The sequence below is a fragment of the Ambystoma mexicanum genome, chromosome 12 (genome assembly GCF_040938575.1).
Source record: "Ambystoma mexicanum isolate Mex_15411 chromosome 12, UKY_AmexF1_1, whole genome shotgun sequence".
NCBI lineage: Eukaryota > Metazoa > Chordata > Amphibia > Caudata > Ambystomatidae > Ambystoma > Ambystoma mexicanum.
In genome coordinates this window covers 46,539,084-46,560,684 of record NC_090936.1, presented here as the reverse complement: position 1 = coordinate 46,560,684, position 21,601 = coordinate 46,539,084, and the positions used below count along the sequence as shown (strand labels likewise).

The 21,601-nt window shown below is 45.9% G+C and overlaps 1 protein-coding gene across 1 annotated transcript in view; it reads right to left on the bottom strand.

Moving 5' to 3' along the window:
- The window catches only part of TES (testin LIM domain protein), a 115,422-nt gene that overhangs the window by 24,184 nt on the left and 69,637 nt on the right, over positions 1–21,601 (bottom strand). The window contains exon 3 of the mRNA XM_069627928.1: positions 3,051–3,303. Within this exon, the coding sequence (XP_069484029.1) occupies positions 3,051–3,303 (253 nt within the window). The remainder of the gene's footprint in view (positions 1–3,050; positions 3,304–21,601) is intronic.

Sequence of the window (21,601 nt, the reverse complement as noted above, 5' to 3'; positions counted from 1 at the left end):
TTTCTGCCCGTTTTACCCGGGTCGGAGTTCTGTTCTATTCCCTTAGGGTTTTGTACAGTTGTCGATTTCGGCCCTCTTGACAGGGGAGTTTGCAGCGCTCTCCGATGTTTTCACGGTAGCAACATTTGCTTCCCTTTGGGTTCTCGTCTCTTTGACAAACACACTTGCTGTTTTGAGCGCAGGGATCCGGGCCATGCCCTCTCTCCTGGTATCAGCATCTGTTGCCGGGCGCCAATCCCACCACTGTATACTAGTGGTCGAGCCAGCATGCAAGGCTATTCTCTTCTCATTTTGGCTTCTCTGCAGTTCTTGCTGTCTGCACTCCACTGCTGGCTCTGTCACTCCGCCCCTCCAGGACAGCGTCCCACAGAGGCTCGCTTCTGCGTGGCAAGGACTCTCCTCCCTCCGTACAAGTCTGTCCTTCATTGGCAGTCTGCGCTGCTCTTATGTACATCAATACAACAAACAGAATTGAGTCCATCGTCTTGGTTTATGGCCTTCCGATGAGGTTCAGCATTACCTAAAGCCAATAGAGTGAAATAAGGGTATTTGTTGTTTATAGGTATAACAGGAGATGCCAAAGTCTTTCCAACACCCATATAGGCAGAAAGGGTGGTTTGGCCTGGGAGTTCCTTAATGGAATGGAAGCCCTTGTCCCAAGAGGGGTGTCACTCCCAGTGAGCTCCCACTTTTTCAGACCCCTAGGAAGGTTCTTGCTGAGTGGGTTCACCTACCCATCTTCAAAGGGGTTGGGAGAAGGGACACATTTTTCAGATTTGTCACACAACTCCTACTTCTTGTTCTGGAATCCTGGGAGACTCTATTGTCTAGGTTTTGGATGCCCCATGTCTGCTTGCAAGTTAGCCCTAGGCAGCGGCAGAATGTGGTGCTGGGTAATGCCAAGCTATGGGCCAAAACTTCCACCAGGGGGCCAGTTACCTGTGCCAGTCTAGAGGTTTAGGTTACATTCTTCTCATTCCGGTCGTAGGGGCCCGTCTCCGATACCAAACACCTAGCCCTCGTTTACTACCATGATGAGTAGGAATAGCCACGTGCCTTTTTGGGACCTCTCCTTCTCCTCCACTTCACTACTCTCAACTATGCTCCTCTTTCAGCTCCTCTGATAAATCGTCAATGCTCAGCCATGTGTTCGTAGCTCTTGGGGAGAAGGAGCAGGTCCACTGTAAAGCTCGTTCCTTCAGCCTCTCTTCGACTTTCTCGCCTCTCCTCTTCCTGCTACTTTTCTCAGCCTTCAACTTCCTCCTCCTTATATGCAGATCTCTCTCCACCTCTCCTCACCAGAGGGCTTTCTCAACCTATTCCAATCTAGACTCTTCTCTTCTCTTGCTGTTACCGCTATTCTCCTTCAGGTATCCCCCCCACCACTCATATCCATCTGCCACTCTCCCTCCAGCTACCTCATTCCTTGTGGTCTTTCTTCGATTTTCCCACCCCTACTCCTCTGCATTGATCATCGCCTCTCTGCTTAGTTAGGTTCTCTTGCTCCACGACTTTCTCACCCCATTTTGGGACCAAGCCCTGGTACAAGCATCAAACAGGCTGGCTACAATTGGAGTTCAACTTGGAAAATGGGTTGCGCAGCAGAGCTCTGCAGGTCCACAATCTCCCGACAGGTGATACAGCTCAGGAAACTGAAAGTCTCAGGCGGGCACAGAAGCCAACGGCCATTGCTTGAATGCAGTACTAAGCATTTCTGTCATTGGTACTGCGCTTCCTCGATCCCAGCGCCTCCCATTACAAGCAGCATTTGGTGACAGTCCTCTGTAATTTCTAGTGACAAACTACTGTGGCGAAAGAGTCAGAATCATTACTGGGTTACTCGTACCAGTCCCAGTGAAAAAGTAGTATGGAAAGAGAGTGGGAATCGCTACAGGAGTAATCGTTCCCATGTCAGAAAAGATTGATGTTGGAAACGCATAAGAGTTGAGCCTGAGAATTGGAACATCATTGGTTATCCTAAACCAGGAAGAGATTGGACATTGAGTCAAGAGTGCCTCAAGTGTGTTGAATAAAAGATGAATATAAGAGAACCAAGAGAGTAACCAAAAAAGGGAATACAACTACAAGAGAACAAAATATGAGAGAAAAGTGGAAAAGTCCCATTGATGAACCATGTGATCAGTGGAAATTAGTCTCCAAGAAGTACCTTCAACTACTTGAACTGTTGCAGAGACCAGTGCACATGAGAAGGGAGTCATTCTCCTGAACCTTGAATATTCTATAGTGGCAGGGAACCACCGTAGCTCAGGGAAAGTCTGTCATTTTCATCTGTTCTTTAAAGGTGGTGTCAAAATAGAAGCTACAAGTCGAGTCACCTGACCCACCACAGGGGTCACATGGAAGCTCCCCCCATTCCTTCTGAGCCACACTTTCCTGGTGGCCATCCAAGCGAGAGGGCCTCCAAACACATTCAAGTTGAAACGTGCTGGATCATGGGTAACAGGGAGAAGGGCCGGGCCTGCACAAACAGTTACATATGGGGAAACTGCAGCCTAGCGTTGCCGTTGTGTTTGGGGCTTCCTGAACTGTCACCCGATGTAGTGTTACCTGTTTTTTGAGTTAAACGTTTTTGAACAGGAAATCAGAGGAAAAAGAAAAGGTCAACGTGGACCTGGGGCTGGTAGGACAAAGGAGGGTGGAGCAATTTGGAGGACGTCTGACAGAGATGATTGGGAACGGAGGACAGTGACGAATAAGGAGGGATAGTGTCTTAAGGGTGTGGGGAGGTTTGGAGGAATAAGGGCTAAAATTAAAGTAGGTGTCCTCGGAACCAGCAGGGACATTGAAGGTTGGGGTGCTAGTGGAAGGATTGCTTTTTTCCTAGAGGGAGGAGGGTCTTGTAGATACTAAAAATGTATAGGGTACTTGTATGGGGAAGTTGCTTGGGTGAATTGGATAGTGTAAATAGCAATAGATCTACATCATACGAACGTGCGGGGAGTCTACAATACCACTTGACAAACCATGGCTTTTGAAGGCATAATTTAAGCAAATGACCCTACTCCCACCCTTCACTATGCATTGCCTACCAAGGCCTGGTTTTGGACAGGCGGTGCCCATTCGTAGGTCACAGTTTTAATGGACACATCCTTCTTGGCAGCCACAGGGTTGGTGAGGATCATGACGTTGCGCTTGTATGTCGGGATTCCATCGGTTTTTAGCTTTCCAATCAGGGTGGTATATTTTGTATCTTCAAAGAGCTTCCCCACTTTACGGTCGTCTTCATTGCTGGTCAGGACGTCATGCTCCTCCTGGCCACACTTGCAGTTTCGGCACACCTTCCTAGATAGTGAAGAAAAAAAAAAACAGGACACAACACTTTTCAAAATAGAATAAAGATAAAATGAAAGACAAATAACAATGAAAAAAAAATAATTGCGATTCAGAGTCAAAAACAGTTTCAGCCAAATATTTGTTTCTGCAATTGGTTAGTTGAGATTTGAAATCTGAATTGTGCTTTTAACAGCCATGACCAAGATGCTTAACTTGACTTAACTTCTTGCCTGTGAGCTAAGCTAAGGTAAATACAAAAGAGGGGTTCATAGAAGAGCGTGTATTGCACTTTTAGACAGCCCACTTATAAATAAGATTCAATTTATTCGCCAAGAGGTGCGATACCACCCCCCCACCATCCTGCCGAATTAGGATGGAACGGGGTGGGCTGCTACAGCTCAATCCAGAGCAAATCCTGCCTGAGAGGTGGGGTGAGGGAGTTGGGAGGGCCCCAGTCTGTCCCTTATACATATGCCAGCCTGTATCTACTTAGTACCATTTCTGCTTGCCTCATAGCTGTTGTGCAACATGCTGGCCAGTGGTTCTCTTATTTCCCATAAGACTGCAGCCAGGGGTGTTGCTAGGTCTGGAAAAGATCTGGGGCTACACTAATGTCAGGACTGTCGGGACTTGGGGATAGCTAGCCTTTTGGTTGTGGACCCTGAGAATCGATCCGGGGCTACCACCAAAAGATCCAGGGCTATAGCCCCCTCAGCCTCCCCACCCCCTAGCAACGCCTCTGACTGTAGCTATTAGAAGTTCTTGAGGCAGAGACCAGAATCCACAGCTCTTCAGAGAACGAGGTGTCGGTGGGCATGAAGTGGAGGGCCCTAACAGTCAAACCAGCAATCCAGACGCTCCACGAACATTCGAATGGACCAACTCTAGCGGACTGCTGTTGCCTACTGCCAGAGGACCCATGTTCATAAAAGGGGTCAGGGCTTAAAGGCTGCTTTATATTCGGATGCCTGCAACCTGTGCTATGGGGAAGCAAGGGCAGTAATGTGGCCCCGGGAACCACCAGACGTGTAGGGCCAATCCAGGTGGAAGGGGTTGGGGGGGGGATAAAGGAGGGCAGAAAGGACATGGCAATGTGGGATGTTCAGGTGAGGTCAAGGGAGGAGTGGGTGGACCAAGAGACCAGGTGGACTAAGGACTGCGCAGTGGCGCGTGAAGGAAAATTAAGGTGTGTCTAAGGTGAGATATTGGTTGGTGAGAGAAAGCTGAACTTGGGTGTGAGAGTGCGTGTAAAGTGATGTAAAATAAAGGAGAGTGTAAGTGGTATGAGAGAGGGTTTGGGAAAGGTGGCAGATTGAAAGAAGGGTGACTGTGGAAGAAGACTTGCTAGGAGGGGGGGGTGAAAGAAGTGAAAAGGAAGTAGTGGGTTACTGAAAAGGGGGAGGTGTGGTAAGTGACAATGGTGGGAGGAGTAGAGGAGAGAGAATGATCAGAGGAGAGGGGGATGGGAGAAATGGTGGAGAGAAGATGAATAGGAGAAACAGACGAGCAGGGTGAAGAATACAGGGGCTTTAGAGGAAAACCAAAAGGAAACCTGGGCAACTGCAAGGCACGTATCACAGTTTTTGAGACCATTGCTATTCTTGTGGGACTCCTGCATTGGCTCCACCTAGAAGACCCCAGAGGGAGTCAGCTAGGCATAAGGAGTTTGCTTTTAGGCCATCACAACTAGCCAGTCAGGGGTTAGAAACTAGGGATACCGATCTCTAGTGACCATCCAGGCATTTAGATAAACCAGGGCTAAAGTGGGGAAACGCCCACGGGAGACGTGAGAGACCCCCTGCCCCCGCACCCAAATACCTTTTCTGAATCAGAAATGGACTAGAGGGAGGAGTAAGAGGAGAATGCGTGGGCCACTTGGCCCCTTACATTCTGTTCTCACGTGCGTGAATCAAGGCTACGGAGGCTACCGTACAAGTACAAGGTTTAAAAAGATTGATACAATGAAACTTTCAGGGGCACATTTCTTAAGCCCAATAATGAAGTGGCCTGCAATTGCAAACCGGGTGCAGTGCAGGACTTTAAATGTAGCTCCCCGCTATTATTGTAGAAGAGCACACGAACAGCGCAGCCTATCGGTAATATCGAATGGACTGGTGTAATCTGCCCCATATTAGGTTAAGAAGCTTCAAGCACGTGCTTGGCTGGGGAAAGGAGAAACAAAACCCGACATGGAGTTACCAAGACTGGGCATAATGTGTTTTCAGTAGGGGTATCATGGAGCGCTACAGCCCTCAACTAAGCAGCTTAAAAACTCGTATCCACCAGGTGGACAACAAGACCGGGGCAAGTGACCATACAAAACGAGGTGCCACTATTTGCAGGTCTTCACTGTAAAAGTTGGAGCTCAAGACGTTGACTGATAGACACTGAACGAGTGGCGAGATTTAGCAAATGAAAGTTCTAGAAATATCCCGAAATAGATCTACTAGACTACTCCCGAAAAGCTGCAGAAATTAAACATGTGAAATTTGATGATTTTAACCACCCAGGAAATGTATTATAAATGTTAACTAGTCTACTTAGTTAATTAGTTTACCCCACCTAGCCGGCCATGGTAGGTTTCTGCATAATTACCCCATCGTTTCGATTCCCCTTCCAACACTATCTGCTTAAATCGGGCAGTAACAAGAGTTGATGTGCTGCCTGTGGCCCACTGATACAAGTGTTTATTTATTTAATTGGCTTTTTATAATGCACCTAATACCATACCAGAGTTCGGTTTCTAAACACGGATCCGGGATTCGAACCTCTGTTGTCCTTCATGGCCTTGCTTCCAAGACCAGCGCAATGCCCCTGTGCTATATCCTCCATTCACAAGTGTGCGCCCATTGTTTTTTTATTTTTTGTTGGCAGTTTATGGACACCCTTTTTTAAAAAATTGAAGGGTGGGGGAGGCATGGTTGATTTTTGCAATTGTTACGGTAGATCCGTGGAAGATCATTGCGCGCATCGCAAATGGATATACAAATAATTACTATTAAGCTTTCCCAGAAACTAGGAGTTCTACCCAAAGCTGGCGTAAGGCCTTCATTTACCAGCTGTTCGCAGAGGTCATCTGTGGATCACAGAGGTCATGTGTGGATCACAGAGGTCATGTGTGGATCACAGAGGTCATGTGTGGATCGATTCGTTCAACCATGGGGAGACTGGTCGCAACCGTTGCAGCAAACACGGCAAGGTTTCCACTTCTATTCAGCAATTTGTGAAGGCGTATTGCACATGGTCAATCGGTATAAAACACTTGTATCGGGGCTAGTTAAACTTTTCTGTTTGCCCAAAAGTGGGAAGAAAATGCTAACAACGCAAGCTTTGATCTTAGAAAATCAGGCCAGGCCAGAAATAAAGCGAGGGGGGATGGTCGAACGTTTTTATCTGCACAGCACAAGCGTCATGCATTCTCACTGTCTGTTCGTGTGAATAGGGTGGGTGGCTAAGGAATGCAGCGGCATGGGGGGCTCAAGGCTCTTTAAATCGGGATTAACACATTTAAATGCCACTGGATTAGAGCCACCGCCAGTGGTACACCCTCTTTACCTTCTTCAGACCTGGTCCATGGTTATGAATGCACGGGTTACAGCCCCACCTAGTGCACACAACTCATATTGCGTCCTGCTAGCAATGTGCTTGACGCCATGTTAGGTCAGTGGAAACATTTGGAAGAAACAATAGATTTGTGGCATCTGCAGGCGAGATTATACAATTCTAGAATCCAGACTAAAGTGGTCAAAGTACACCCACAACAACAAGCATTGGCAAAGCCGACAGTTTGGGCTGTTCTAGAGGCAGGCATGTTCTCCCATTTCAAGGGTATGCAACCTTTGGCTTTTCAGAGGTTTTGGACTGCAACTCCCATTGCCACTAGCGTACAAAGTTAATTGTGAACGATTACACATTTGTTTACCTTAAAACTTGTGTGTTACAATTTTCTTCACACAAACCCAGAACACATTATTTTGAACTAAAAGAAACGTATTTAAATACAAAGACACGTAGACAGGAGTATAGACATTTCACATTATGTCTTTACAGGTTTCAGGACTGTTCAAGTAATTGAGACGGAGAAAGTACTAGAAGTTCTCATTTAAAATGAGACAGAATCAGACATACAAAGACAACAACGAGGGACAAAGACAACAACGAGGGACAAAGACAACAACGAGGGACAAAGACAACAACGAGGGACAAAGACAACAACGAGGGAGTGCAACAAGACGTTAAAACCTCCAGCATTGGTTTCTTCAGTCTGGAACGCGTAGCCATCAGTGGTAATTTCTGGCACAGCACTTGCATCCTATTGTTCTATCAGGTTGGAGGATGATTTGTAGACCCAATACAATTGACTATGTTTCTACTTTATTCTCGTTACAAAATGTTCTGTGGTTTTGCATTGCTTAGTAATCAAGTGGCTGCACGTACACCTGGTCAAGACGTGTTATTTTATCAGAAACTGCTCCACAGCTGCGATTAACCCATTAACTTAATAAGCTTTTGCAGGTAAACATTAATTTGAAGTTACCTAAACTTGACAGGAATTCATATAACAAACCGCTTAATTGCTGCAATTAACACATTACATTTTAATACATTATTTTTGGTGGCCGATAGTCCTGTTTTAAGTCCCCTAAATGTGGCGGGAAAGTAGAGAACAGAATTTGGTATGGTTTATGGTACTGGCGTGCCCATACTATTCGACAAATAGCAGAAAAATTGCCAAGCCCACATATATTTTATACCAATATTTTTTCCTCATCCCCGTGTCTGTCGCCACCTCCCCGAGCAAAAACTGAAAAGGTGACTGTTTTCCAAGACGAAGTTATGATATGCTGGGCCCAAGCCACACATGTAGGAGATGCAGTTTGCTTTTTGGATTGATAATTTCATGCATTAGGTTATGCTTGTAAACAATCAAACAGAGGACCATCTGCTAATCGTACAGGAATAATTACCCAGGGCTTGCAAAATCTACTAGCCCACAAGCATTGGCAAGTAGTTTTCATGAAGGGCGAGTACCGTTTGCATGATACTCAACCTTGATGGCGATTATGGGAATGTTAGAAACTTATATCTTATTTACTGCAAACACACTATGCAGTAAATGGCAAATACAGGTTTCACAGTGCATGCTTGACAGCATTGCAGCTAATAAGTGTGCTTATGGCGACATGCAATATTTCACAAAAAGCATAGGTATTTTGTCACCTTGGGGCAAGTGCATTTCTCTTAGGTTGAGTATGTAAACTAAAAGAACTCGCCCTGCAGGTCTAGTGGGATTTTAAAGAATTTGCCAGGCCGGATTTACCTCAGGCTAAAATAGAAAAGTGGGAGGGCCATGATTCTGCAGAAGGAGGCAGTATATGCGTCCTAAAGTGCAGTGATAATTGGGTTGCGTTTCCATGGGAGATTTGGAGAACTGTAAGGTACTACACAATGCAATGTTGGATGCATGTTCAGGCAATCTGGAAGTTCATAAACTCACAGTTTGCCAAACAAGCACAACCCAAAACAGGTATTAAAGCATCTAAAATTACATTCTTGTTTGTTTGTTTTATTATTTATAATGCGCTATTATACCCAAGGGTATCAGGGCGCAGCATTTACAAGAATATGCAAAGCTTGGTTACAAAGTGTACAAAGTTCAAATAGCATAGGGAATGTACAGAGCAGTAGATGAGAGCACACAAAATATACAGTATATACAAATTAAAAAGGTGGCACACAAGGTTACACAATGTGCGGATCGCAAGAGGGTGGCTTTAGCTCTTATCTATTTTGGCTGTCCTTCAGTTTAAGCCATGAAATTACCTTAGAGCGGAAATTCAGGTAGGGCATGTCTACTCTGAGGTTGGGGGGCAAAGAGTTCCATAGTTTGGCTGCCTTTACCGGGAAACTGTTACCTCCTATGGTGGCAAGTTTGTAGTTTGGGACAGAGAGGCAATCTTTGTAAGCAGTTCTGAGGGGTCTTGCGGAGGCTTGTCTATGGAATCTGTTAGTCAAGTAAATCGGGGCAGCGTTGTTAAGAGATTTGTAGGTAAGTGAGGCCGTTTTTAGGAGAATTTTGTCTCTGGTAGAGAGCCAGTTATTCTGTTGGCTGAAACCTGATATATGCTCTCCTCTGGGGATGCCCAATGCTGCTCTCAGGGCGTTATTCTGGAGAGTTTGTAGCTTGCTGGTAGTAGCCTTGGAGGTTCCCAGGTAGAGGGCGTTACAGTAGTCAAGGCGGGATAGAATGAGGGCTCTAGGGAGTGTAAGGCAGCTAGTGTCTGACAGAAATGGTTTAGCTGAGCGGATTAATTTGCATGTATATGACTAAGACGACGCTCCCAATCATAAGAAACACAAATTGATTGATTTAGCTAGATTTAAAATATCAACAAATAACATTCAAAATTGGATTATGCAATATTAGTACCTGGCGGGTGTACGGTTTCAGCCTCCCAGCCAATGGCAAGGCACAGAACTGGGACTTGAGCACACGATCAAGCCCCACTTCAAGCCTCGTTGGAGCTGGAGAACACCATCTTCCCTCACTGAGTAACTGGAAAGCGTTCCCCTGTGCCCAGCGTCCCCTTCCTGCACCAGCCGTTTCCACATATTTGGGCACCTATCCCCACTTACCCGACACCGTTTTGTCCTTCGTCCACACCCGACACAGTAGTGTTTGTGGCAAGTCTCCGACGTGCGACTAGGTGCCATGAAAAGGGAGAAGGGAATATGTGTAGTTCCCTTCTCCCCGACCAATGGCGGCCATCTTATTTTTTAATTTATATTTCTTTTTATTTTTTTTAAACACATCCTATCTCAACTTAAAAACGAAGGATTAGTACCCTGGTACAACAAGCCAGGGTACTAATGGCAATATAACCTCGCTTGTGGGGTGAGTGGGTGGGTGTGACATTATTGGGGCAGGTAATGCCCTGGGCTATCCTTGAAGCCCTTGCTTCGCTCATGCTTCTAACTGGCCCGGTAATGCCCCCTGTGCTTGGTTTGTTTGTTTGTTTATTTCTATAGCGGACCTGGGAGTATAAGGGCTCTTGGTACAAGTTACAAGGCACAGTACATGGTAATAAGCGGTAATAGTAGAGCAGCAGATATATACAGAATATACAGACAATGGAGGCGCTAGCAACCGATAATGACAAAATGAGACATGTGCAATATGTACAGTTTATAGCTAGGTCGAACTTAAGGGTTGACTTTTTGTCAGAAGCCACCCAATGGCAAGTTTCCTGAACGACTGGAAGGATTTGGAAGACTTAATATTCAGTGGCAAGGTGTTCCAGAGTTGGGAGGCGAGGGCAGTGAAGCTCGAGCCTCCGGCTCTTTTAGAGGTAAATCTAGGTACTGTGAGGCATAAGGTATTGGAAGATCTCTTGGTTCTGATGGAAGATTTCATGGTGAATTTGTTAGTAAGGTTGGGGGGCTAGATGGTTGAGAGCTTTGTAAGTAAGGCAGAGGGTTTTTAGATCGATTCTATGTTGGATGGTTAGCCATTTGCATGTGGTTCTAGTGGCAGAGATGTGCTCACGCCTGGGAATGTTAAGCGCTGCCCGTAGCGCATTATTTTGAAGGACTTGGAGTTTACCAATTGTTGGCACCTAGGTAGAGGCTATTGCAGTAGTCTAACTTAGATTGTATAAGAGCTCTGGCTAGCGTTAGGCAACTTTTAGAGGAAAGAAATGGTCTACAGGCTCCAATTAGTTTTCCTGTATAGGCAGTGGCTGAAGCGTTCGAGTTGACTTGTTTAATGAGGTTAATATTGGCATCACTTTTTTGGCGACTGGGATTGTATTGCCATTAATTATGATGCTGGAGTAGTTGGGACTTAGTTTTTGGAGGTTGTTCGGTGAGCCAACAATGAGCAGTTCAGTCTTCTCGTCATTCAGGCAGAGGCCGTGTGTGGCCATCCATGCCTGAATGACAGAGAAGATTTCATTGATCCTGGCTACATCAGTATTGTAATTGCCCGAGATGGTGAGGAGTATCTGGGTGTCATCCGCGTAGTTTGTGTAGGTGACACCCAGACGAACGAGTTTATCAAAGAGGAGCTTTGTGAAGATATTGTATAGGGTGGGTGAAACACATGAGCCTTGTGGGACACCACAGGTGATAGGGATAGGGTCTGCTGCTGCCACCGGAGATAAGACTCTGATGGTTCTATTGGCCAGGAAGGACTGTATCCACATGACAGCAGAGGGGGGAAAAGTGGGCGGCGGAGGAGAGGTGGTTGCAGAGTATTTTATGGTCGACCAGGTCGAAAGCTGCTGAAAGATCTAAGAGGAGTAGAATGGCAGCCTTGCCCTTATCTTTAATTTCGTCAATCTGACTTAAGATCAACAAGGGCAGTTTCTGTTCCATGTTGAGGCCGGAAGCCAGACGGACGCAATCCGAGTAATTGGTTGGACTCTAGGTAATGCTGAATTTGCAAGTAAGCAACTCTGTCAAGGATTTTCAACAGGAAGGGAACGGTTGTGATAGGCCTGTAATTTGTAGGGATGGCTGGGTCCAAGGTCTGTTTTTTTAGTAGCAGGAGGACCCATGACTGTCTCAAATTATTGGGTACCGAATTGGTGGAGAATGACACGTTTATGAGCTTAGAAATGAAGGGGGCGAGGTCTCTTGCTGCATCTTTTATGATCTGTGCGGGGCAACTGTCCCCTTTGCAGTTTGATGGTTTGAGGGAGGTTATGATTTTTTGCACTTTTAGTACGGTTACTTTTTTGAAGGTGAAGCCATGGTTATTGTTAGGGGTGGTGGGTGGGCTGGGGATAGGGGGGCTAGGGGTGGGGCTACTATTGGAGAGTTGTAGTCTTTTATGTTCATTTTTTGTTTGTAGGCCAGTGATTTTGTTTGCAAGGGCATCTTGGATACTAGTGCACCAGAGTTGGTCCTTCACTGACATATCGTAGGTGGATTGGGATTTTCTAACTCCTTCAGGATGGTGAATAATTCTTTGGTTCTCGATCTGGCATTACTTATTCTTGTATTGTAGGCTTCCTTTTTAGTGTGAATTATTTCTTTTTTTTATAAAGGGAGGATGCATTTGTGAGATTGATTTTGTGTTCCTCTGATGGATTCATTTTCCAAAGGGTTTCCAATTTGGACTTTTTATTTCTTAGTATTTTAAGTTCCGGTGTTTACCAGGAATTAAGATGTGCTTTGGGTTTACCTTTGCTTAGTTTTAGAGGGGCAACAAGATTGATAGCTTTGGTCATGGCGTTATTGTAGGTGTCTACTAGTAAGTTGAGGTCCAATGTGTTGGGGATCATGTTTAGGGTGGGTAGAACCAGTGGGATGAGGGCTTCAGCGGTGATGTTCCACTTATTTCTCGTCAGACATGCAGGTGGGCACTGTATGTGGTGTGGGTTATTAGTGCTAATGTCAAATGAAAGTAGGAAGTAGTTGGTCCATATAAGTGGTTGGTGGTCCTTGCAGATAATTTTGCAGTTGTAGGCAGCGAACCAGTCTAAGGTTCTGCCTTTCTGATGTGTGGGTAGGGAGTTAAGTTGAGTGTAGTTCTGTTCGCAAAGTGCATTAGCAAGGGAGGATGCTGGAGTGTCGTGAGGATCATTGTATCCCAAGTTAAAGTCACCTAGAATAATATTCTGTGATAAAGGTTTGGATTTTTCAGCTATGAGGGAAGTTATATCTTCCTCGAAAGAACCTGTGGGACCAGGGGGTCTGTATATTAGTTCCAGGGTAATGGTGTTCTTAGGGGTGGTTTGAATTTTAATGGATAGGTGTTCACAGGAATTTAGAGGAAGGGAGGTCACAGATCTAATGTCAAGCGAGGATTTGAATATAAGTGTTACACCTCCTCCACGGGCAATAGGTCTGTCAGCCCTGAGGATGGAGTAGTTGTCTGGAACCGCTAGGGTTAGAGAGGGACCTGCTGCGGCATGAAGCCAGGTTTCTGTGGTGGCGAGGAAATGCAGGTTTGCTGAACGGATGATGTCGGCAATTTCCGTAGGGTGGGCCACAAGGGATCTAACATTAAGTAAGGCTCCTTTGAGAGGCATAGTGTTTGCAATTATGTTTTTATTAGTGACTATAGTCTATAGCCTATAGACTATTAGTCTGTAGCCTAGTCTGTCGTTACGGGTCACGTAGGCTGTAGGGCGATCTTCTAGCATATTGCGTGAGTTCTGGATATTGTCAGAATGGTCATCTGTGATGAGGTTAGGTGGAGAGTTACCTAAAGTAATGCTAATTTTAGTACTGTGGTCTGTAGGTGCCCTGTGGAGGAAAGGAGGCCGGGAGGGCAGGAAGGGTGTGGGGCAGGGAACGGGGTGGTGTCTGGGACAGCCAAGCTTGGCGAGTCCATTACTAAATGGGATATAACTATTTCTGCTACATGGTGTGCAGTCGGGCATAATGGAGAAAGGGAACATGATGAGTACTAGCCAGGCTGGCATAGTTCAGATATGGATTCGGGGCGGAATACTAGAGGGATGGTGGATGTTATTGGCTATGCTAATGCTTGTAAGCCCTGGGGCAGAAAGGGTAGTTAGAGGTATCGCTAGATTCGGAATTGAAGCACACTTGCAAAGTTTGATGCTTGCTCGTGGCACAATCAGATGTGGTCTGTTAGCGACCATAAGGGGCAACACAATCAAATGTGGTCTATTAACAAACATAAGGCACAACACAATCAAATGTGGTCTGTTAGCGACCATAAGGCACAACACAATCAAATGTGGTCTATTAGCGACCATAAGGCACAACACAATCAAATGTGGTCTGTTAGCGACCATAAGGCACAACACAATCAAATGTGGTCTGTTAGCAACCATGAGACACACAAAAATTGGGCTCTACAGGTACACTGGCTTGGGTTTATATTGCTTAAATAAGAGTACGCTTCACCAGACAAACAAAAAAGAAATACAATCATTGTGTTAAGTTAGGCATAGGAGAAGGACAAGAAGACCTTACTCGACTTTTATTGAAGAAAGGAATGCCTCAACTATCCCTGTAGCTTTGATGATGGGTTTCCTTAACTCTTAAAAAAAACTAAAACATAAAATAAAATGGTGCACATCAGGGTGACTCCCAAAAGAGCTGTCCAAACGTATTCTATCCTATGCTCACCCTACCATTAACAAACTAAGCATACACCTTGCCCAAGTAGGTTAGTTCCCACTCTACTTGGTTTCTGGTGGCTGGCTTTGGACCTCAACTCAATTGTGCCTTTGATCATCTCTCCATCAGGCTCAGGGCTGCTGTTATAGTTCAAGATGGGGTCCTTTTAGTCTCTCTCTTCCTAGAGAAGGTTGCTCAGGATCGCCATGCAAGCGCTCTTAACAGTTCAAAAACTTCATTTCAACATTGGAGTAGCTGGTTCTCTAAACCTAGTCCTTGTTGACATCAACAGTATTGGTGAGTCCGGATTGCTTATACTATATATTCCATCACTTGTTCATCCTTAGTGGGTCTTTTAACCTCTTCTGGTCTTTCAACTCTTTAAGCCCGGTGTGGGCCATCTGGCCTTCCAGATGTCTGGATATGGTATGACCTTCACCTCCTTGCGAGTTATTGTGTGGCTCAGGTCCTTGTGGGCTATTCGACATCTCAAGTTGCCTGGGTTTTAGGTTGCTTTGACACCCTTGTGGGGTATTCTTTGTGTCAACCCCTCAGGGGCTGTTTGGCCCTTGAGGCCATCTAATTCTCTGGTTGCATTCAGCCCCTCTTGGGGTATTCTCTGGTCAGCTGCTCGTGGGCTACCTCGGTGCCTTACCACCCACATCCTGCTTCTTCTGATCTGCCGCATACCTATTCTCGGACGTTGGTCCTCATCGGCAGAGGTGGCTTTCCTGTTTGCGGAGGAATCGCGACACAGACATCTTCCTTGTCTAGTCTATTTGTTCAGTTCAGACGGACAGGACTTGGGCGTCGGAACAGCTGGACACTGGTATGCTGCTTCAGCGGCGACTCACTTCTCCCTCGGTTAGGCGGCTTTGCACTCCTCTCCACCTTCCAGGACTCGGCAGCATCCTGTGGGCTCAGAGTTTCTTCTACCTTCTCCACGTGGCCCTGTCACCAGGCTCCTCCTGGAGGGAAGAAGTCCTCTTTTCTGCACTCCAGCAGAGGCTTCTGTAGTTCACCCTCAGACTGGGTCTAGGGTCTTTGAAGTTCCTTCTTGGAATGAGAGAGATGGCACCATTGATTTCATTCTTCAGGTATGTGCGTTATCAGAACCGGATGAGAAACCAAGCCAGTCACCTTTAAAGGGCCCTGCACATTATGGTACTGCTCAACTCACAAATACTTGGGACTCTGAATTAAAGGGAGAGGTGGCAACAGCTTTACTGGAGGACTCCTTGTCCTCTAAGGGAGCGGGAGTCACCGTAGTGAGATCCCATTTGCCTGGCACCATAGAGGGAGGGGAGGGGTCAAGCATAGTGGGGCCACTTGCCTAGTGCCAAAGGGGTGGCTCCCCCTTGTGGAGAAAGGACAAATTCCCTGGATGTGTCACAACATTTAACAACGTTGCAGCCAATCTTGCAGGATTAAGAGTGCAAAACCAATAAGGATTTTTCGATTTAGAGTATCAGTATAGGTTCAATGGAATTCTAATATAATGATTTCTTTCTTTCAACATGGAATAAGCCATAGGCCCTGAAGAAGCTCCATGGGAGAGACACACATGTAGGCAACAAGGTTAATTATTGTAAAATGGTCCGGTAAATGTTGATGAGGGCAAATCACCCAGTCTAACAGGTTTGTTTGATGACCAAGGCAAGTCAGTAACTACAGTGTTTCTAAAATCTCTTTCGCAACAAAAGATTAGTTTTAACATTTTAAAAACCTCTTTGTGTGGAGTAATTTTTGCATTTGTTCAATTCAAAATACAACGTGGATGCAATAAACATTCAACTGGTGGGTTGCATGAATCTGCAAACTTTCTTGAAAATGATAGTAATATGTACCCACCTATAGTGGGTAAATATACTACGAGTGCCATATGTAGGATGCGTTCATTACACTGTGCTGCCTTTAATAAAGCCCTTTTCATAATGCCCAGAGCATCACCCATGCTGCTGAATGCGGCAGGGCACGAGAGATTCCTAAATGGACTGAAGGAGTGGTTTCACAAAAGCAGAAGAACAAAGCGCATCTGGTGCTAAAAGTGAAGTTTTCAGAAAATGGTCATACAGTGATTTTGCACAAGCATTCAATAAGTGGAGTCTCGAATAGATGGAATTACAACAAATAAAAACTCAAAAATGAGTGTTGCCGCATGGTGTGGTTTGGTGGCCAAGGAGAGGAGTGTACTTGTGCACCCAGGATTCGTCACTTATACCCTGGTGTCCAGAGAGAGATTTGAATGTTGGTTACAAGGGAACATGGACCTTTAATCTGACTCAGCCATAAACCAGGGGAAATTAGGAACCCAATAAATTTGGAAATTAAACCCAAGTCGATCTAAAAAATAAAAAGTGCTTTCTATACATGCACTACCTTAAAACCCTCTGTGGTGTAGCACTACGGCAGAGCGACAACTGAGGTGGGAAAGGAAGAACTCAAATGCGCAGATCAAGTAGTCACTGGCAACAGAGCCTGATAACAGGCCAATGGCTGGATGAAACCGAGAAATAACATGCAACTAGGGTGGAAGCGAGTGACGGATAAGAGCAGGATGTGGTTAACTTCAATATGCAGCACAGTCCAAAAGCTGCCACATCCGATACAGTGGTGAAAAATTCACAACGTATTGGCCACAACAAATGGCCTCAAGCACACAGCAACTCTCAAAGATAGTACTAGGGGTTTTATATGAAGAATTGTAAAGGGGCTCGTTAAGGGTCATAACTCTTGATCTCGTCAAGTGCGGAAGGTCCCCCACACCCCAGGCTTCCCTCAACCTCAGATTGGTCTCTAGAGATTGGTAACCCCAACTGTCTAAGATTCTGTCCCCTTCTGGTGGGAATGGCCTTAGGACAAACCTTTTCTAACCATCTTCCCCTAGGGAACAATCTAGGTGGTCCCTAATCTAGGCGCCCAAAGCACTGCAACAAAAACCTAGGTACCTTCTAGACACTGAGACCCCCCCCCCCACTTGGTCTTTTTTCTTCACACGCTTATACTCCTCACCCTGATGTTCTATCCTTCGATTCCCTTTAGTCTACGTCCCTTCCCTTCTAACTCCCACTCTACTCCATCGGTTTCTCCCGCACTATACTCTCCCTTGGATATTCATGTTCTACTCCTACTCTCACTACTAAGGTTTCTGCACTACTCTCCTCTTTCCCTCTGCTACCTTTATTACTAACCCACTGCACCCCTTTTCTCTTCTTCCCTCTCCTCTTTCTCTCATGACCACAACATTGCTCAGTTGTTATCCCGTACCCAGCCTACTGCCTCCCCTCTTCACCCCATCTCTTTTCTTTAAGGTCTACCTAAAACTTCTCCCCATCCTATCTTGCGATTTCCTCCTCCATTTTCCCCACCATCAATTTTAAACATGCTATTACTCCTTTCTCCTTCCTTCACCTCCGCTCTATCCTTCCTACTCGCCCATCTGGATTTCACCTGGCACAATCGATCGAAACTGCTCTCGTATGTCTCCAACTGGCTCAGCTATGCCACTCACAGCGTCTATGTTCATTCTTCTTCACTGAGCAGCTATTTTTGACATAGTCGATCATTCTATTCTCTTGTCCCGTCTCTCTAAGCTTCTCTGGTTCTGCTCTGCAGTGCTTTTATCTGCACTGGATTGTAAACAAGACTCACCCTCGCGTTCCCCATAGTGGAGTCAACAAGCCAAGAGCAGTGCATCGTGTATGTGGGAAACCAGGACGCTGGATCACTGTGCATTTTCACCGCTACCAACATGGTGTTTTGGTGTCCCAGCAGAGGCCGCTCGAAGGTTTGTATGTTGTTAAAAGTAAATTCTGGTTGTACGGGATATGTATAATATTATTGGTGTAAATCGTGTATTTATTTTTCTGTTACTTTGTGTAAGGTTGAGTAAGAGCAACCAATATCACCAAAAAAAAGCCTTGAGAGCTCCAGGCTTTGGCGCCGGACCAAATGTCGTGGCCTCAGGGCTTTCTTCACTCTCCTGCTATTACTTTGCCTGTTCACGCTCTGTGGAAGGTTACTGGCCTGCACTTTGTGTTAAAAGCTCTCTTGATCAATGCTTGCTCTGCAGTTGTGAATCGTGGTGGTCTCACTCATTTTAGAAACACATGCACCTAATGGGTTTTGCATCACGGAAACATGGTTTAAGCCATATTCTGGCCCTGACATTTATTCAGCTTTTACCAGCTAATTATGATATAGTTCACTTTGATCGACCACCTCACAAGAGTGGAGGTGGCATTGCGCTAACTCTACAATTGGCAGGCTGTACCTTTTGTGCATAATCTTCCTTGTGAGTGGCTTCTTACCAATTGCAGCCCTCCCCAGAATGTACGTCTTTTTCTTGGTGGTGTACCGCCCTCAAACCTATGTCTCCTACCAGTTTGTGGTGGATTTCAAGCAAACTATTGCATATCTTTCCCAGACTTACTCCAACCTAGTGCTGTTAGGAGATTTTAATCTCCACTTACTACAGTCTTCCGACCCTCATGCACAGAGCATTGTTGCGTCTTTTGCAGACTCTGGTCTTTCTCTATGCAACCACAATTCCACTCATATCGGGGGGTAACCAATTGGATCGAATATAATTTTTAAAATATTGATGGCACCCAGGTGTGACTCTTTGCCAATGCTTTGGTCTGACCATTTTCTGATTCCTTTTACGCTGCCCTATCTTTCCTCTAAAGTTAAGGTGCCTCCCCTCATGAGATTGCAGCAGTGATGGTCCAGGGTCTCTGTGGAGGCTATCTCACACGCCGCTTCGGATTCTGTTCAGCAAAACAGGAAGAAGGGTTTGAACATCTGCAACACCTTGGCTACCGCCCTTAAGAATTCAGCAGTTTCCCTTGCTCCTCTGCAGCTACTCTCCATGCATACTGCACCATCGTCCCTTAGTATTCTCCAGAACCGAGGGCACTGAAACAGAAATGCCATTGCATGGAGTGGAAATGGCACTCATTTCCTGACCTCGAATCGATGTTGGCTTATATACTAGCAAGGAACCATTATCACGATTCTTGTCAAAACAGCTGAAACCCAGCATTATGCTGACCGCATTCTTAATGCCTCGTGCTCTTCCAAGGAGATTTTTGTATTTGCCAAGGAGGTCACCACTCCTGTTCAGGCTCCTTCCTTGAGCACTCGCTCACAATCTCATTGTGACCTTACTACCTCTTTTTTCCATAACAAAATCTATACCATCAGAGAAGATATGTGCTGAGAGAGCCAACTATCCCAGCACTGATACTTTTTTGCGCTGCCCTTTTGTCAAAAGCTCTAGTACTATTACAGATAGCATGATATCGGACGTGCAACTTAAAAGTTAAAATCTGCCTCGCCTGCGGATCCTATCCCCTGGTACATTTTACAGGATCCGTCCTTGAATTTGGTTCCACTACTGACTGAGGCGCTTCAACTTTCATGTACCACCGGACTCATTGCCCCATCTCTTAAGCATGCTGTTGTGTGTCTGATGCTTAAGTAGTCCCATCTGGACCCTATAGTGGTAGAAAATGATCGTCCAATCTCGCTTCTCTGTGCCATGTCCAAAGTGTTGGAATCCATTATTACTCCTCAGCTCTCTACTTACTTTGAGGCTAACCGCATCCTCCAACCTTTCAAAGCGGGTTTCCGTCCTGGTATGTGCACAGAATCAATTATGGTTGCAGTTCACAATGACAGTGCACTGGCATTAGACCGTGGAGAGACAATCTTACTCGATCTCTCCGCAGCCTTCGATACCACTGACCACCAGAGATTATTACAGTGCTTGTCGGAGGTGTGTGTTTTAGGAGTGCACTTGAAAATGGTTCTCCTCTTTCTCATCTGGTCGCACTCAAGTGGGGTCACTCCCTCCTTTCACTTCTCCCCTCATAGTGGTTGACTGTGGAGTCCCTCAGGGCTCGGCACTCTCCCCCCTACTCTTTAATTTGTATATGGGTTCCCTGGCTAGACTAATTGCCATTTCCGGTGTGCATTTTTTTAATGTATGTAAACGACACTCAGATTTGTTTCTGTCTCAACTCTCCTAAGGAAAACCCTTCTCAACTTCTGAAAGCTTGTCTCTCAGCTGTGTGCCAGTGGATGTCCAAAAACGGGCTCAAGTTGTACAGGGAAAAGTCTGAGATATTACGGATCGGCCAGGCATCCAACAGCTGGACCGCCGATTACTGGCCTACCTGCCTGGGACCCTGCCCAAACCCACTTCTGTAGTCAAAAGCTTGGGAATTAAGATTATGACGTCAGGCTCTAGAGAGGCACAAATCTCTGGGGTCTGCCAGAGTGGCTTTGTGAAACTTAGGGTACTGACGAAGGTGCCTCTGTTTCTCCATAACACAGCTAGGAGCAAAATTGTCACAGCCGCCATTATGGATGCCATCGACTATTGTAATGGCATCTATCTGGGCCAGCGAGAGGCACTGCTACAATGACTTCAGATCCTTCAGAACGTAATGGCTAGGCTGGTTCTATGGGCCCCTAGATTAGCCCATTGCCAGGAACCTACTTCAGCGCCTCCATTGACTACCCGTTAGGACATGGGTCAAGTTTAAGATCCTTTGTATGGTCCACTGCGCCATCCACTCCATCGGTGCCCAGTTTCTCCAGTCGAAGTGGTCTCTCTATCAACCCAAGAGAGATCTTTGCTCAGCCAATCAGCTTCTGTCACCCGTTTCTGGCGTTCCTGCTCTGGGGGCAGATCTTTCTCTGTACTGGGCGCAACCTTGTGGACTGCTCTCCGCCTGCATGTTAGGAGCATCCAGGCACCAGCATTGTTTAGTAAACAGCTAAAAACCTATTTGTTTTGATTCCGGCTGTTTCCTGTCTTTCCTCTTTGGTGGTTCGCTACCTTCAGCGCCTTGATGCTTTCGGGTCTTTGTGCGCTCCATACATTTTTATACATACATACATACATACCCAAGGAGGCAGTGAGAGAGACAATGTTGTCCTTGATGGTTCTGAAGGAGCAGGGTAGCACCTGTTTGGAAGAGATTTTCATAGAGCAGGTTGTCTGGGTGTCCTCATCCAGTGTTATAGGTAAGAAGGAAGAGTGTGTGCGGGAGGCAGAAAGCGAGGGAAGGAGGGACATAGAGGAGAGAGAGGACAGGATGTCCTGAGTTTTAGTTGTGAGGTGGGCAGTCAATTCTGTGCAAAGGGCCTGAGAACGAAGAGAGGAAGTGGAGGCTGCAGTATGATTGGCTAGTTCCTT